This window comes from Platalea leucorodia (assembly GCF_965183815.1).
Source record: "Platalea leucorodia genome assembly, chromosome: 5".
In the NCBI taxonomy this organism is placed as follows: Eukaryota; Metazoa; Chordata; class Aves; order Pelecaniformes; family Threskiornithidae; genus Platalea; species Platalea leucorodia.
In genome coordinates, this window is record NC_138827.1 from 2,140,910 (window position 1) to 2,153,817 (window position 12,908).

At 72.2% G+C, this 12,908-nt stretch overlaps 1 protein-coding gene across 1 annotated transcript; it reads right to left on the bottom strand.

The window, feature by feature from the left end:
• Positions 1-233: 233 nt before the first annotated feature.
• Positions 234-10,423, bottom strand: SEPTIN12 (septin 12; the record flags this gene model as incomplete). The annotated part of the gene is made up of 11 exons (XM_082312637.1): positions 234-786; positions 883-934; positions 1,177-1,273; positions 1,365-1,460; positions 1,538-1,655; positions 1,762-1,899; positions 1,995-2,076; positions 2,233-2,361; positions 2,639-2,827; positions 7,397-8,455; positions 10,369-10,423. The coding sequence occupies 11 exons, from the start codon at positions 10,421-10,423 to the stop codon at positions 642-644; spliced, it is 2,160 nt and encodes a 719-aa protein (XP_082168763.1). The 3' UTR covers positions 234-641.
• Positions 10,424-12,908: the final 2,485 nt, after the last annotated feature.

The window sequence follows — 12,908 nt, forward strand, 5'->3', positions numbered from 1 at the left end:
GTGCCATGGTGGGGAGCAGCTGGGTGCAGCCCCCCCCTTCCTCTGGGCAACACCTCCCATCCCGGCACCTCCGCACCCCTCCCGGCACCTCTGGCACCTCCGCCACCCGATAAGCGGCTCAAAGTCCGGCTTTGCCAGCTGCCGTCACCGGGCAGGGTGGGTGGGGTCACCGCGGGGAGGGGACCCACACCCTCCCCGCCCCGGCCACCCATGGCACCACCAGCACCCCACCGGCCGCACCGCCATTTCCCCGGGGTTCCCGGCCGGTGCTGGCACCGGGCACCCCGGCAGCGCCATGGGGGGGTCTCGCCCCCATGGCCCCAGCAGCCGGAGCAGCACAGGAGGGTGGTGGCACGTCAGAAGTAGGGCGTCCAACGGGAGGATGATGATGGCGAAGGCTGAAGGCTCCGGGTTGACCTTTAATGCCGCGCAGGGTCCAGAGGGTCTGTGCCCATGGCGCAGCTTGGGGACGAGGGATCCAGGGACCCAACCTGGGGGCAGCCTGGCACTTTTGGGGGGCTTCTCACCCCAAATGGCCATGGTGTCCTCACCCCAGGCAGGGTCCAGGCACAGCCACTGGTGGGCAGGGGACGGGCACTGCCACGGGGGTCCAGCGGCAGCTCCAGGGGGGACGCGGCAGCTCAGAGGTTGCTGCCACCCTCGCCCTTGCCGGGCAGCCCGTTGAGGGAGCTCGGCGCCGGCCGGTTGCTCTCGTTCAGCCGCCGCACGCGGTAGCTCTCGTAATGGACGTTGTGGGTGATGTCCTTCAGGTCCTGCAGGTGGGACCTGCCCGGGGCGGTAACGGGGAGGAAAGGCATCAAGTCACCGTCCCACCATCCCCGCCGTGGGGTGCCGGCACCCCCCGCCCCGTCCCCCGCTCACCGGATCAGCAGGTCCCGCAGCAGGGGGAACTCGCAGTGTGCCGGGTTCTCCACTGCAAAGCAAGGCAGAGCGGGCAGCGGGACAGGCAGGGTGCAGGCAGGAGGGCAGGGTGGCGGGGGGGACGCCCGGGGAGCAAATCCCAGCAGGCTCCGGGTACCACCGCAGCACCGGCACGGCTCCACGCTGGCTCAGCACCCCCCAGGGCAGGGATGCGCCCATGGGTGCTGCTCCCTGCACCCTCGGCGGATCCCCCCGTACCTGGGGAGGGCTGGGGGTACAAGGGGCTCCGCTCACCTTCAATGATGCCCCATTTGGTCTTGCGGCCCAGCACCCGCTTGCCGTTCACCTGGTGCTCCTGGTCCGCCCCCACCACGGCAAAGGGGATCTTCTCCTGCCGGCGCAGAGGAGCGCGCTCGTCCCGGGGTGCTGCCGGGCTCCCCCGGGGACAGAGGCATCCCCAATCCCAGCATCCCGGCACTCACCCGAATCCTGTCGTTCAGCGCCCTGTCATCCGGGTCCTGGTCGAAGTCCTCCTGCGGGTAGACGCTGATGGCGTGGGTCTTCAGGTCCTCCTGGATCTGTGGGATACGGGGCTTGAGCCGAGGTTGGGGGGGACACGGGGCACCCCGGGACCCCCTCGGGGACCTGTCCTCACCCGTTGCTTGAACTCTGCCCGTTCCTCCAGGGTGAGCGTGTCGGCTTTGGCGATCACCGGCACCACATTGACGATCTTACTGAGCCGCCGCATGAACTCCAGGTCCAGCGGGCGAAGCCTGCCAAGCACCACCAGCACCCCGGGGTGACCCCACCACCAGCACCCCGGGGTGAGCCGCACCACCAAGCAGGGAGCACCCATGGGTGCTGCGAGTGGGGACTCACCAGTGACCCGTGGGGGGGACGAAGTAGACGCATCCATGGACGCGGGTGTCCGGGATCTTCCTCTTGCGGGTGATGAGGATCTCCTCACGTAGGTACCTCTCGTACTGCTCGTTGATGTATTTGATGATGGGGTCCCAGCTGAGGATGAGGAGTTGGGGGAAAGCATCTGAGCTCAACCCTCACCCCAAATTGCCACCCGCCAAGCTGGGATGCTGCACCCCGTTGTGTCCTACCAGTTCTCGTTGTTGATCTGGTCCCCGAACCCCGGCGTGTCCGTCACGGTCAGCTTCATCTTCACACCCTTCTCCTCGATGACTATGGGGCAGAGATGTGGGTCAGCGGGGACCAAGCATCGGGGAGAAGCAGGGGACCCGGGGGGGTCTGAGGCCGCATTCGCGGCCTCAGACCCCCCCCGGGTCCCCTGCTTCTCCCCAGTGTTGATGGGACACAACCCCACGGTGGTGACCTTACCATGGGTGACGGACTGCAGCTGCACCGTCTTGGGGATACGTTCCTCCTGGCCAGGCTGCGAGGCTTTGCGGCTCACCTTGGACTTGAAGAGGGTGTTCACCATCGTCGACTTCCCCAGCCCGCTCTGCCCTGCGGGGATGCCGATAGCTCTGCTTTATCCCCCCCGCCCCGATAAATTAATTCCCCCAGGACAATAACACCTTGGTACCCATTTTGGAGCGTCCCGGCGGTTGCGATGAGCTCACCCATCCGCATCGCTACGTTATGGGGTACGGGGTGTTTCTCATTAATTTCTTGCTGCTTAAACCCCTTAAAATCCCTTAAAAGCATGATCTCCCCCAGCACGGCGGCATCAGAGCCAGGATTCCCACCCCAACCGGGAGCAAACCCCACGGCCGGCGCTCACCCACAACCATGATGTTGAACTCGAAGCCCGTCTTCATGGTTTTGATTTTCATCTGGTCAAGCACGGCTTCAATTCCCACGTAACCGAAGAGCTGGCAACCGGCCGGGCCAGACGCCACGGTGAGGGGCATCTCCTCCTCCGGCACGGCCGGCGGCTCCATGCTGTGCTCCTCGGGCTCCAGGCTGCTCCCTGCACGGGTGGGCAAAGGCGGGTGAGCCCGGACCCCCGCCCTGGTGCCCACCCCTCCGCCAGCACCGTTGCCCCAGCAGCAGCCGCCCCGGTGGGCACGCAGCCCCGGCACATTCCTGGCAGCCGGTGAGGCTCGGCATGGCAACAGGGCATGCCACCCCCCCCCGGCACCCCGTGTGCGGAGGGGGACGGGAAAGTGCCATAGCAGCATCCTCGGGGTGGCCGTGCCACCGGGCAGCCCAGTCCGGCCCCCACGAGGCCACCGGTTGCTCTGTGAAGTGGTTGCATCGGGCACCGCGGCCAACGCCAGCACCCTTTGCCCAGCCCACGCTGCCACCCACGCCAAGGCCACCTCCTGCAGCACCCGCTCCGGCCCCGGTGCACCCGGGGGGCTCCGGGCATGGGGCAGGACGTGCCACCCCACATCGTACCCAGGCATCGGCCCCTGCTGGGGCGAGGGGCACCCGCCTGCGGCCCCGGGGGTGCCGGGGAGGGCCAGCACAGGCACCGGCGCAACCCCGAGCCCCAGGGACGTGCGGGGTTTGCCCGGGGGACCATGCCCAGAGCGTGCCCCAGCTGGGGGGCCACCGGAGCCCCGCACCCGCCCCAGCCCTTTGTGCGGCAGCTTGGGGGGCCCCTGAGCCCTTTCTTCCTCCTCCTCCTCCCCGGCACGGCCATTGTTCGGGTCCTACCTCAGTGCCGCGGTGCCCTCGCTCAGCACCCCGCTACAGTCGGGGTGGTCCCCCCAGGCGCCATCAACGTCCCCATCCCCATCAGCGCCGCAGCCCGGCCCCCTCCCCTCCGCCAGCCCCCGGCTGGCACCGAACCCAGCTCCGGCGAGGCTGCCGCTCCCACGCATGACCAGCACGGCAACATCCCTCCCTCCCTCCCCTCCCCGCAGCCCCCTCCCCGCCACAGCCGAGCCCCTGCGCCGAGTTTGCCGGTTACCCGGTGGAGTGGAGATGGCGCCCACGCGGCTGGGCCCACCCGGCACCGCGGGCCTCCAGCCAGGCCGGCGCAGACGGGGACCCCAGCGCAGGGGTAGCCCCCCCACCTCCACAGCACCCATCATCCCCACGGGTGGCTGCGGTGGGGGACAAGGAGCGCTCGGCTGTGGGTACCATCCCCGCTGGCACCCACCGGCTCCCTGGCACCGGGGACCACCCTGCACCGTGCCCCCCGAGCAGCACCCGTGCCCAGCCGTGGCATGGGCACAGCGGGACGAGGGGTGGTGGCCCTGCCACCCGCCCCACTGCCGCAGTGCCCCACGGCGCCTGCGTCCCCCCCTGCCGCAGCCTCCCCGCCTGCCACATATGTGCCAGCCGGTTCTTGGCGTCGGCGAGGCTCGAGCGGCAGCTTGCTGCCGGCCGAGGCTGCCGAGGCAGCTGAGCCGCCCCGCCGAGGCCGCAGCCGTGTGCCACGCAGCCTGGGGACAAGGGACACGTGGGCAGGGTCCGGCCGGAGCCAACCCAGGGGTACCAGGAGATGATGGAGCCGAACACGCCTGTTGCCATGGCAACAGCATCCCGGCGGCGGGGACACCCAGCACCCTGTGCCCACAGGTGGCTGCAAACCCGCCGCCTGGCCGGGGCGAAGGCAGGAGCGCGGCCAGGCAGCGATGCCTGGGAAGGTGGCGGGGTTGGGGACAGCAGCGCCCCGTGTCCCATCTCCCCCCGCGGGTCGGGTCGGTCCTCGGAAGTGGCGAAACAGCCGCGGACTTCCTGGTGACAGCGGTGACACCCGGCCGGGGGCCCGAGGGCAGGCAGGGTGCCGCCCGCAGCAAAGCCGGGGTGCTCCGCAGGCAGGCAGGGCGGTGGGACCCCCCCGATGCTCACCTGGGCACGCCAGCGCTCCTGGGGGACACCGGCCCCCCTGCGCCCCTACCCCGGTCCTTGCCAGCCCCCCGCCGTTGCCAGGACAGTTCCAGAACCAAGCGATGCAGCCGCTGCCTGCAGCCACCCACGGTGGCCGGCCACCGCAGGCAGGGTGCAGGCAGGATGAGGCGCTTGCACCCTCCCCAGCTCCCTGGGGTGCTCGCAGCCTCCCCAGCTCCCCGGGGTGCTCTCTGGGGCGCAGCACCCGCGCAGGGGCTCGGCCATCGCCCGCCGCCTCGTGCCGTGCCGGCGGCAGCGCCGAGCAGACGCAAACAACCGGAGGGGGCGGCGGGCGGAGCCGCGGGGCGGCGCTGGGTGCTGCACCCACAACCACCACCCCCATGGGCACGCAGCCCCCCGTGTCCCTGCCCTCGCTGCCAAAAACACCCATCGGCGAAGGTCGGCGGCCAGGCAGCCAGATGGAAGCGCTTCGGCATCACCGCGCACCTCCGGGGCTAATGGCTCCTGCAGCCAGACCTGTTCGAGGACTCATGGAAGATGCTCTTATTTTCCAGGCAGGGACGAGTAAGCCCGGGTCTGTGGTCTCCTCTACGGATTTAATTACTGATGCGGGGTTAATTGGCCGGTTCCCCGGGGAAGCCTGTAATAAGGCTCCGGGGGTGGAGGGCGCTGGGAGAGGATGAGCCGGGAGAGGAGCTCCTGGCCTGGCTGCTCGCCGCTGCGCCGAACCGGGCATCGCCTCGGCCGGGAAGCGCAGCCGGCTGGGGAGAGCGCGGTGCCGGGTCCCAAAGGCTCGAGGGTGGGTGGGCAGGAGGGAGCTGACCCCTCCGGCAAAGGGATGGAGGATTTTGGGGATGCGGAGGGAGAGGTGCCCACCACACCGGTGAGGAGCCCACCGCAGCTCTACCCGCCCAGCCCAGCATCACCCAGAAATGCCGGTGCCTCTCCCAGTGCCGAACACGACCCAAGGGGACAGTGGTGACAAACGCCATCCGCAGCCGGACCCGGAGCCAGCCTGCCTGGCTGCGGCACGAGCGGGAGCCACGGCACAGGGCCGGGGGCCGCAGGGCGCTGGCGGTGAGAAGAAGCAGAAGTGAACCATTGAGCGAAACCCTGCGCCCTGCAGCACCGCCAGCCTGCTGGGGACCGGAGGGGCTCATCCTGTGCCGGTGGCAGCACCCCCCTGCCCGCACACCGCCCCGGCCGCTGCCGCCCCGGCCATCCCTACCTGGGTGAGCCGGCCGGAGCCGGGGCTGCTGCCGCCAAGAGCTGGTCACCGGGGCCAAATGGCTCCTGGGGTGTAAGGCGGAGAGGGTGGCTGCAGCCCACAGCTCCTCCTCTGCTCCTCCTCCTCCTTGCCCTGGGCCCTGCGTGGGCGACCCAGGCGCTCGCTCAGCGTGGAAGTGAAAGCGGCTGGCTTGGCGCTTCCTCCCACAGTGCATGGGACCGAGCGTGCCACACCACCCCACAGCCACCCGTGGTGCGTCTCCACCTCCTCCTGGCACAGAAACCGCTGTGCCCGAGCAGTGCCCGCCGGTCCCGTGCCATCTGCAGGGCAGCCGGTGCCCACACGCTGCCCGCTGGCTCGCACCCCGCTCCGCAGCCTCAGCGCGTCACACTCGGCCGCCCTGCCAAACCCTGCCGTGGTCCCGAGCACCGTCCCCCCACGTCCCCATCACCCTGCCTCAGCCCCGAGCACCGTCCCCGCCGTGTCCCCGTCACCCCAGTTTGGCCCCGAGCACCGTCCCCGCCGCGTCCCCATCACCCCAGCTTGGCCCCGAGCACCGTCCCCGCCGCCCCGGCCAGCGGCGGGGCAGCCGGGCTGGCTGGGCAGCGCGGCCACGGGCATTGCTGGGGGATGATTCACCCCAGCCCGGAGCAGATGTATGGATGCCTTCGCCGGCGTCAGTACTTAGAGCCCGGCGACGGCGGCTCTCATGACACCCCAGCGAGACGGGCAATGAGCCCCGAGCACCTAAACAGGGAGCACCGGCAGCGGCAGCCGTCTCCTGGCCACCCCGGCGCCCTCCAGCCTGCAGCTGCTGGGAAGGGGGGACACTGGGGGTCCCCTGCCCCATGCTTGGGGACGGGCACAGGCTCGGCGGTGCCCACACTGGCGTGGTGGGAGCCGGGAGCACGGCTGCGCCGGGGAGCCCCGCGTCCTCCCCCCGGCACAAGGCGCGCGCCGAGCACGCCCGAGCGCACCTTGGCCCCCCGCCACCTCTTCCGCCCCCGCGGGAAGGGAGGAACAGGATCCGTCCCCGTGCCAAGGCAAGGAGGGATGAGAGGGGAAGAAAGCGCTGGATGCGGGACAAGATCGCGGCGATAGCCGGCACGCGCGGGGCCCCGGTGCTCGGCGCTGCCGCCGATGGGGCACATGTGTCCCGACCTGTCTCCCTGCGCCGGGGAAAACGATTAGCGCCGGGGCGGTGCGGGAAGCTCGCCAGGCACCCGGGGGCCGGGTGGGACGGGAGCCCTGCCAGCGCCGTGCTCGGCTCCGCGCATCCCCCCCCCGCCGCCACGCGCCGGGCGGCATCCAACGCGCCCCACGGCACCGGTGGGGAGGAGGGCACCGGTGGGGGTCCGTGTTGTCCCCAGTGTCACCACGGCCCTGCGTCAACACCCGCCCCAGCACCGGGGTGGTGGGAGGCAGTGGGGCTCACTGGGAGGTTTTGGTAATGCCGTGCCCAACAAGGGGGTCCCGGTGGGGAGAGGGGACAGGAGCGAGTCCTACCGTGCTCCGGCGTCACCGCAGCCCAGCCACTGTCCGCAGCCTCGTCGGGAGCCGCCACTGCTGTGCAGGGTCCCCACGGCCCCACCAGCCCGGCGCTGGGGGGGTTCGCCCCAGCTCCACCGGGCGCTGCTGGGGTCCCCAGGGCTGGCACCAGCACCAGCCCGCCGAGGAAGGCGGGCTGGGAGCTCACTTGCACCGTCTGCGGCTGGGACACCAGCTTGAAGGGGGCAGCCTGGGGGGCCGGCGGCGGCGGCAGCCCCTCAGCCCTCCCTGGGGAAGGGGCGGCGGGGGCCGGGGCTGCTTCCCCCTGGCCCCGGGGGAGCGGCGGTGGCCGGCGGGCCGGGCCGGGGCTGGCACCGAGGCTGACCCTCAGCTGCGGCCGAGGCAGCGCGCAGGGGGCCGCGTCCCACCCCCCAGGCCCCTCGGGGAGCGTGGGCAACCCTGGGGCCACCCCAGTGCCATCACATGGGGCCGGGGAGGAGGAGGAAGGCTGGCGGGTGTCGGGCTGGGTTGCAGGGCTCTGGGTGCCCCACGGTGAGGGGTCCGCAGCGGGGGACCCCACCCCCGGCTCCTCGGCGATGTGCAGGTCCAGCGCCGGCAGCGAGCCGTGGCTGGCGGCGGCCCCACGCAGGGGATGCTCCAGCTCTGCGGGGAAGACGCTGCCGTGGGACGGGACCTTCTTCAGGCCGGGGCCGGTGGCCGGAGGGGTGCCCGGCGGCTGCGGGGGCGCAGGGCTCTCCAGGCTGGAGGATGAGCTGCGGAGGCTCTCGCCGTCGCTGCCCGGCCCCGTGGCAAAGCCCCGGCGGGTCTGGAAGGAGGCGACGCGGGCGATGCCGGTGCCGGCGGTGCCGTTGGCTCGGCTGGTAGAGAGGCTGGTGCTGAGCCGGCTGCGCAGCACGGGGCTGGGCGCCAGGCTGGGGCTGGCGGCGGTGCCCGAGCGGGGCGGGTGGCCGGGCTGCAGCGGCTGGCGGCACTCGCCGGTGCCCGAGGGCAGCGGGGACACCGGTGGGGAGCCGGGCGCCTCGTCCCCATCCTCCGCCTCAAACGACTTCTTGAGCGCTGGGGACAGAGAGAGAGATGGCGGCATGAGAGTGGCACCCGCTGGCACCCATGGCCGGGCACCCACCGGGCTCTGCCCCCTCCCCTGCCGGCCCCACGGCCACCCCCACGCCTGGACCCAGCCGTGCCCCCGCGCAGCCGGGTGCCGAAGGGCCGTTTGTGAGCCCGTCCTGCATGGGAAACCAGCTCGGCGCCGGCGGCCCCGTGGCCCTGCCGCATTGTTCACCGCGGTTTTTATCATTGTTCCCCGCGGTTTATCTGCGCCCGGGCTGCTGGTGCCGCCGGCTCCCCGCAGCACACTGCCCGCTTTATTCCCCCTGTAAGGGATCCGGTTTGAGTAACCAGATCCCCCCGCCCAACCCTCTCCCCCTCCATCCATCCAAACAGCCACGCTGGGAAGGATTCCTCTCCGCTTACAGGGCATTAACCCTGAAGCCTACTGATGGCGAGGAAGGCCGGAGCTATCGCTACCCGCAGCAGTAACGTTCCAGTCCACGCGGGGGGCTGCAGCCATGCCTCCCACACGGCTTTGTGGCACTGACGGCAACCACGAGTCCACGCCGCAGCCCCGGGGCTGCTGTTGGTGCGAACGTGCCCCCCCCACGGACCCTGTGGGCACCGCGGCGCCTGGCTCCGGTGCAAAGCCTCTGCCGGAGCAGCTGCCGGGCGCTTGGCGGCGGTGGGGGGCCCTGTCCCCCCGGGCACCGTGGAGGTCTGAGCAGCCGGGACCCCCACGAAGCCCCAGTGGGCTGGAAGCGCCTTCCCTGGGGGGCGGCCGCCCCCTCCCTCCTTCCCGCCGCAGCGCGGGGCCCCCTGGGAGCCGCGCTCCTGCCAGCTCTGCCAAAGCGGCACTGTTTGGTGCCGGCAACCGGTTCCCCGGGAGAGCGCGGGGGGCCAGGCCCCCGCCGGGCAGCCTTCCTCGCCCCCGCCGCGCCCCGCTGCCAAGCGGCGGGTGGCTGCCTCCAGCGGGGAGGCCGGCGGGGGCGGCCCACGCTGCGCCCCTTCATCCCGGCACGTGTGCCGGGGCCTGCCCCGGCACGGCACCCACCGGCACGAGGCCACCATCGCCCTCCTCTTCCTCGGGCCCATGGCTGCCACCGCCCCGGCTTGGCCATCAGCGCCGCGGGCGGCGGGGTGGCGGGGGTCCCGTCCCCGTCCCCTCCCCAGCTCACCCCTGTGCCCGGGGCTGGGCAGGGGTCAGGGGCCGGGGCGCGGGCGCTGCTAATAGCAGCTCTGCGCCGCCCAGGTTCCCTCTCCGGCTGGCCGAGGTGCCGGGGGCCACGGGGACGGCAGCCCCCTCCCCACACCCATCTCACCGCTTCGGCGCCGGCGGCGGGGCGATGCCAAAACGCCTCCTTTCACCCCAAACCCGCTCCTGCTCACGGGTCACGTCCTCGCCCAGCGCTTTGGGCTGCCCCGAACGGTGGCCGGAGCGGGGGGGGGCAGCGGCGGGGGGTGGCAGGGGGTGCGGGGGGGGATGGGGGGGGCAGGGGGGTGGCAGGGGGATGGGGGGGGGTGCGGGGGCGGCCCGGCAGCGGGGGGGTTAAGGTGCCCAGGGTAGGTGCACACATTCCTCCCCGGCGAGGGCAGCAGCAGCCCCGGGCTCGGGTTTCGCCGCCCGCCCCCTCCCCGGCCCCGGCCATGGGGGGGGGGACGGGACGGGCACAAGCGGGACGCGGGTCCCGGCCCCCCCCGGGCGCACCCCGCAGCCCCCCCCGCTCCCCAACCCCCGGGGGGGACCACCCCAGCCCCCCACGGGGCATCCCCCCCCCCCCCCCCGCAGCCCCCCACGATGCTCAGCTCCCCGGGTGGGCACCCCCCCCCCCTCCCCGAGACACCCAGCCCCAGTGGGGGTCCCGCAGCCCCCGGGGGGGTGGAAGGGGGGGGGGGGGGTCTCGCAGCCCCGGCCGCACCTTCGAAGTCGGAGAGGATCCCGTCCAGGTGCTCCTTGACGGAGAGCCGGGCCATGGCGGGGCGGGGGGGGCCGGCGGCTGCCGCCCACCCGGGACACCCGCATGGGGGGGGGGGGGGAGGGGGAGGAGGAGGAGGAGGAGGAAGAAGAGGAGGCGGCGGCACCGAGCGGAGCGGAGCCCCGGGATGGGACGGGACGGCGCCGGCGGCCCTCGGCGGGGAGGGGAAGGAGGAGGGGACCGGTGTGGGGGGAGGGGAGGGAGGGAGGGAGGGGAGGGGGAGGGGAGGTGCTGCCCGCGCCCCCGCCCCGGCCGGACCCCCCCCCCCCCCCGCCCCCCCGGCCGCCTGCCCCCTCCCACGGGCCCCATCCGTACCGGCCCCGGGGTGCTGGGGTGCTGCAGCCCCCCCGGGCAGTGGGGGAGGACGGGACCCCCCCTGCCCACGCAGAGGCTGGCGGGGAGCTGGGGACCCCACGGCGGGCAAGGGAGGGGGGTGCCCTGCCTGCCCCCCCCGCCCCATGCTCCCCCTTCCAGGGGTGCACCCCGTTTCTGCCTTGGCCCTGCTCGCGGTGGGTGCTGCCTGTGCACCCACTGTCGCTGGGGGGGTCCCGGGCAGGCTGGGGGGGTCCTGGGCAGGATGGGGGTCCCGGGCAGGCTGGGGGGTCCTGGGCAGTTTGGGGGGTCCCGGGCAGGCTGGGGGGGGGGGGGTCCCGGGCAGGCTGGGGAGGTCCTGGCCAGGCTGGGGGGGGGGTCCCGGGCAGGCTGGGTGTCCTGGGCAGGCTGGGGGGGGGGTCCTGGACAGACTGGGGGGGGTCCTGGGCAGGCTGAGGGTCCCAGGCAGGCTGCAGGGGTCCTGGACAGACTGGGGGGGGTCCCGGGCAGGCTGTGGGGGTCCTGGGCAGGCTGGGGGTGTCCTGGACAGACTGGGGGGGGGTCCTGGGCAGGCTGGGGGTCCCAGGCAGGCTGCAGGGGTCCTGGACAGACTGGGGGGGGTCCCGGGCAGGCTGGGGGTCCCAGGCAGGCTGTGCACCCCAGACCTTGCTCCCCCAGGGATTTCCAGCTTGGAGCAAGAGGAGGGAAATGCGCTGGTGCAGGCAGGGCTGCCTGTCGCTGCCTGCTGGCTGGGTGCGTGGGGCGTTCGCTGGGGCGTTGCGGTCCCCTGGTGTTGGCCGGCCCTGCCAGGGGTCGCGGCCCACGCCTGGGCTCCTGGAGCATCCCTGGGGACCAGCCGCAGGGCACCGCGCGCCCCGTCAGCATCCCGGGTGGTCCTGCCCACGCAGCACCCCAGGGTGAGGGCCCTTCGCCCTAAGGGATGCTGAGGGTGGGGGGCATCATCCAGCCCCTCTCCCACCCCGCCTGCCAAGGGTTAACCCCATCCCAGCTCCATCCCGGGATCCGCAGCAGATGTGGAAGGGGAAAGAGCTGGAAATCCCTTCTCCAAACAGGGGTCCCGCAGCGCAAGCTCTGCTCTTCACCTCCCTCCGGCCGCCAGTAAACACCCGGCGGCTGGAGCACATTCCTGCGCTGGGCCCGGGCTGGGGTGCAGCCGGATCCGGCCCCGCTGTGGCATCCTTGCCGGGGGACACGGGCCACGGCCGCGGTGGCCCTGGCCGCGGCCAGGTTTTGGGGGCGTTTGAAGGTGCCCGTTGGCTGGGGAAGGGGCTGGATGGGGTCTCGCCAGCCGCCCCGCCGCTTTTGGGGTGCAGGGGAGGGCTGGGATGGGAGAGTGCTGCTGCCCTGGGGGTCACGCCGGGCACGGGCCCGATCCGGGGCGAGCTGGGAAAGCGCGGCTCTGCTTTCCCCGCAGCTTTGTCCTTTTGTGGCCCGTGCCGGCGCAGCGACAAGCCCACCGAGCTGGGTGGCAGGCGGCTGGGCTGGGTGCTCGTGGCAGCCCTGCCGGTCCCCAGCACCCTGCCTGCACCGGCGGAGCACCCAGGGGCTGCACGCACCGAGCACCCCGCTCCTGCTGCCCAGGCTGAGAGCAGCGGGGAGGCACCGGCGCCGCACACGGGGAACCCAAAGCGACTGGAGGGCACCCCAGGACCAGCACCCTTCCCACAAAGCACCCATCCCAGCCGGAGCCAAGCGGGCGCCGTGCACGGCCAAGCCAGATCCGGAGCTGCCAGGCCCCGGCGCTGTTGTTTCAATGAAGTCGGGGTGATTTATGGTGCTGCCTTGGCCAACCGAGCTGGCCTGACCCCAGAAAAGGGGAAGAGCGGGCAGGGGAGGCAGGAGCAGCGCGGCCGGACCCCGCGGGCGCACCCCGGGCACCGTGACCGCGGTGCCACCCGTCTGCGGCCAGAGCATCCCACCGTAACGAAGGGAGACGAACAGCGGTTCAGAAACAACTCAGCTTCCCCGAGGAGTTTCGGAGCTACAAAAGCTCCACAAATCTCTAACCCTATTGCAAATACGTTGATTTAAACGCATTTAATTTTTTTCTCATGAACAATAACTCCGAGCTGCCTGCGGCTGCCCAGAGCCCCCGCCGTGCCGTGGCAGAGCAACTGGGAGCACTGGAGCTGTTCTGCAGAGAGCTTCAC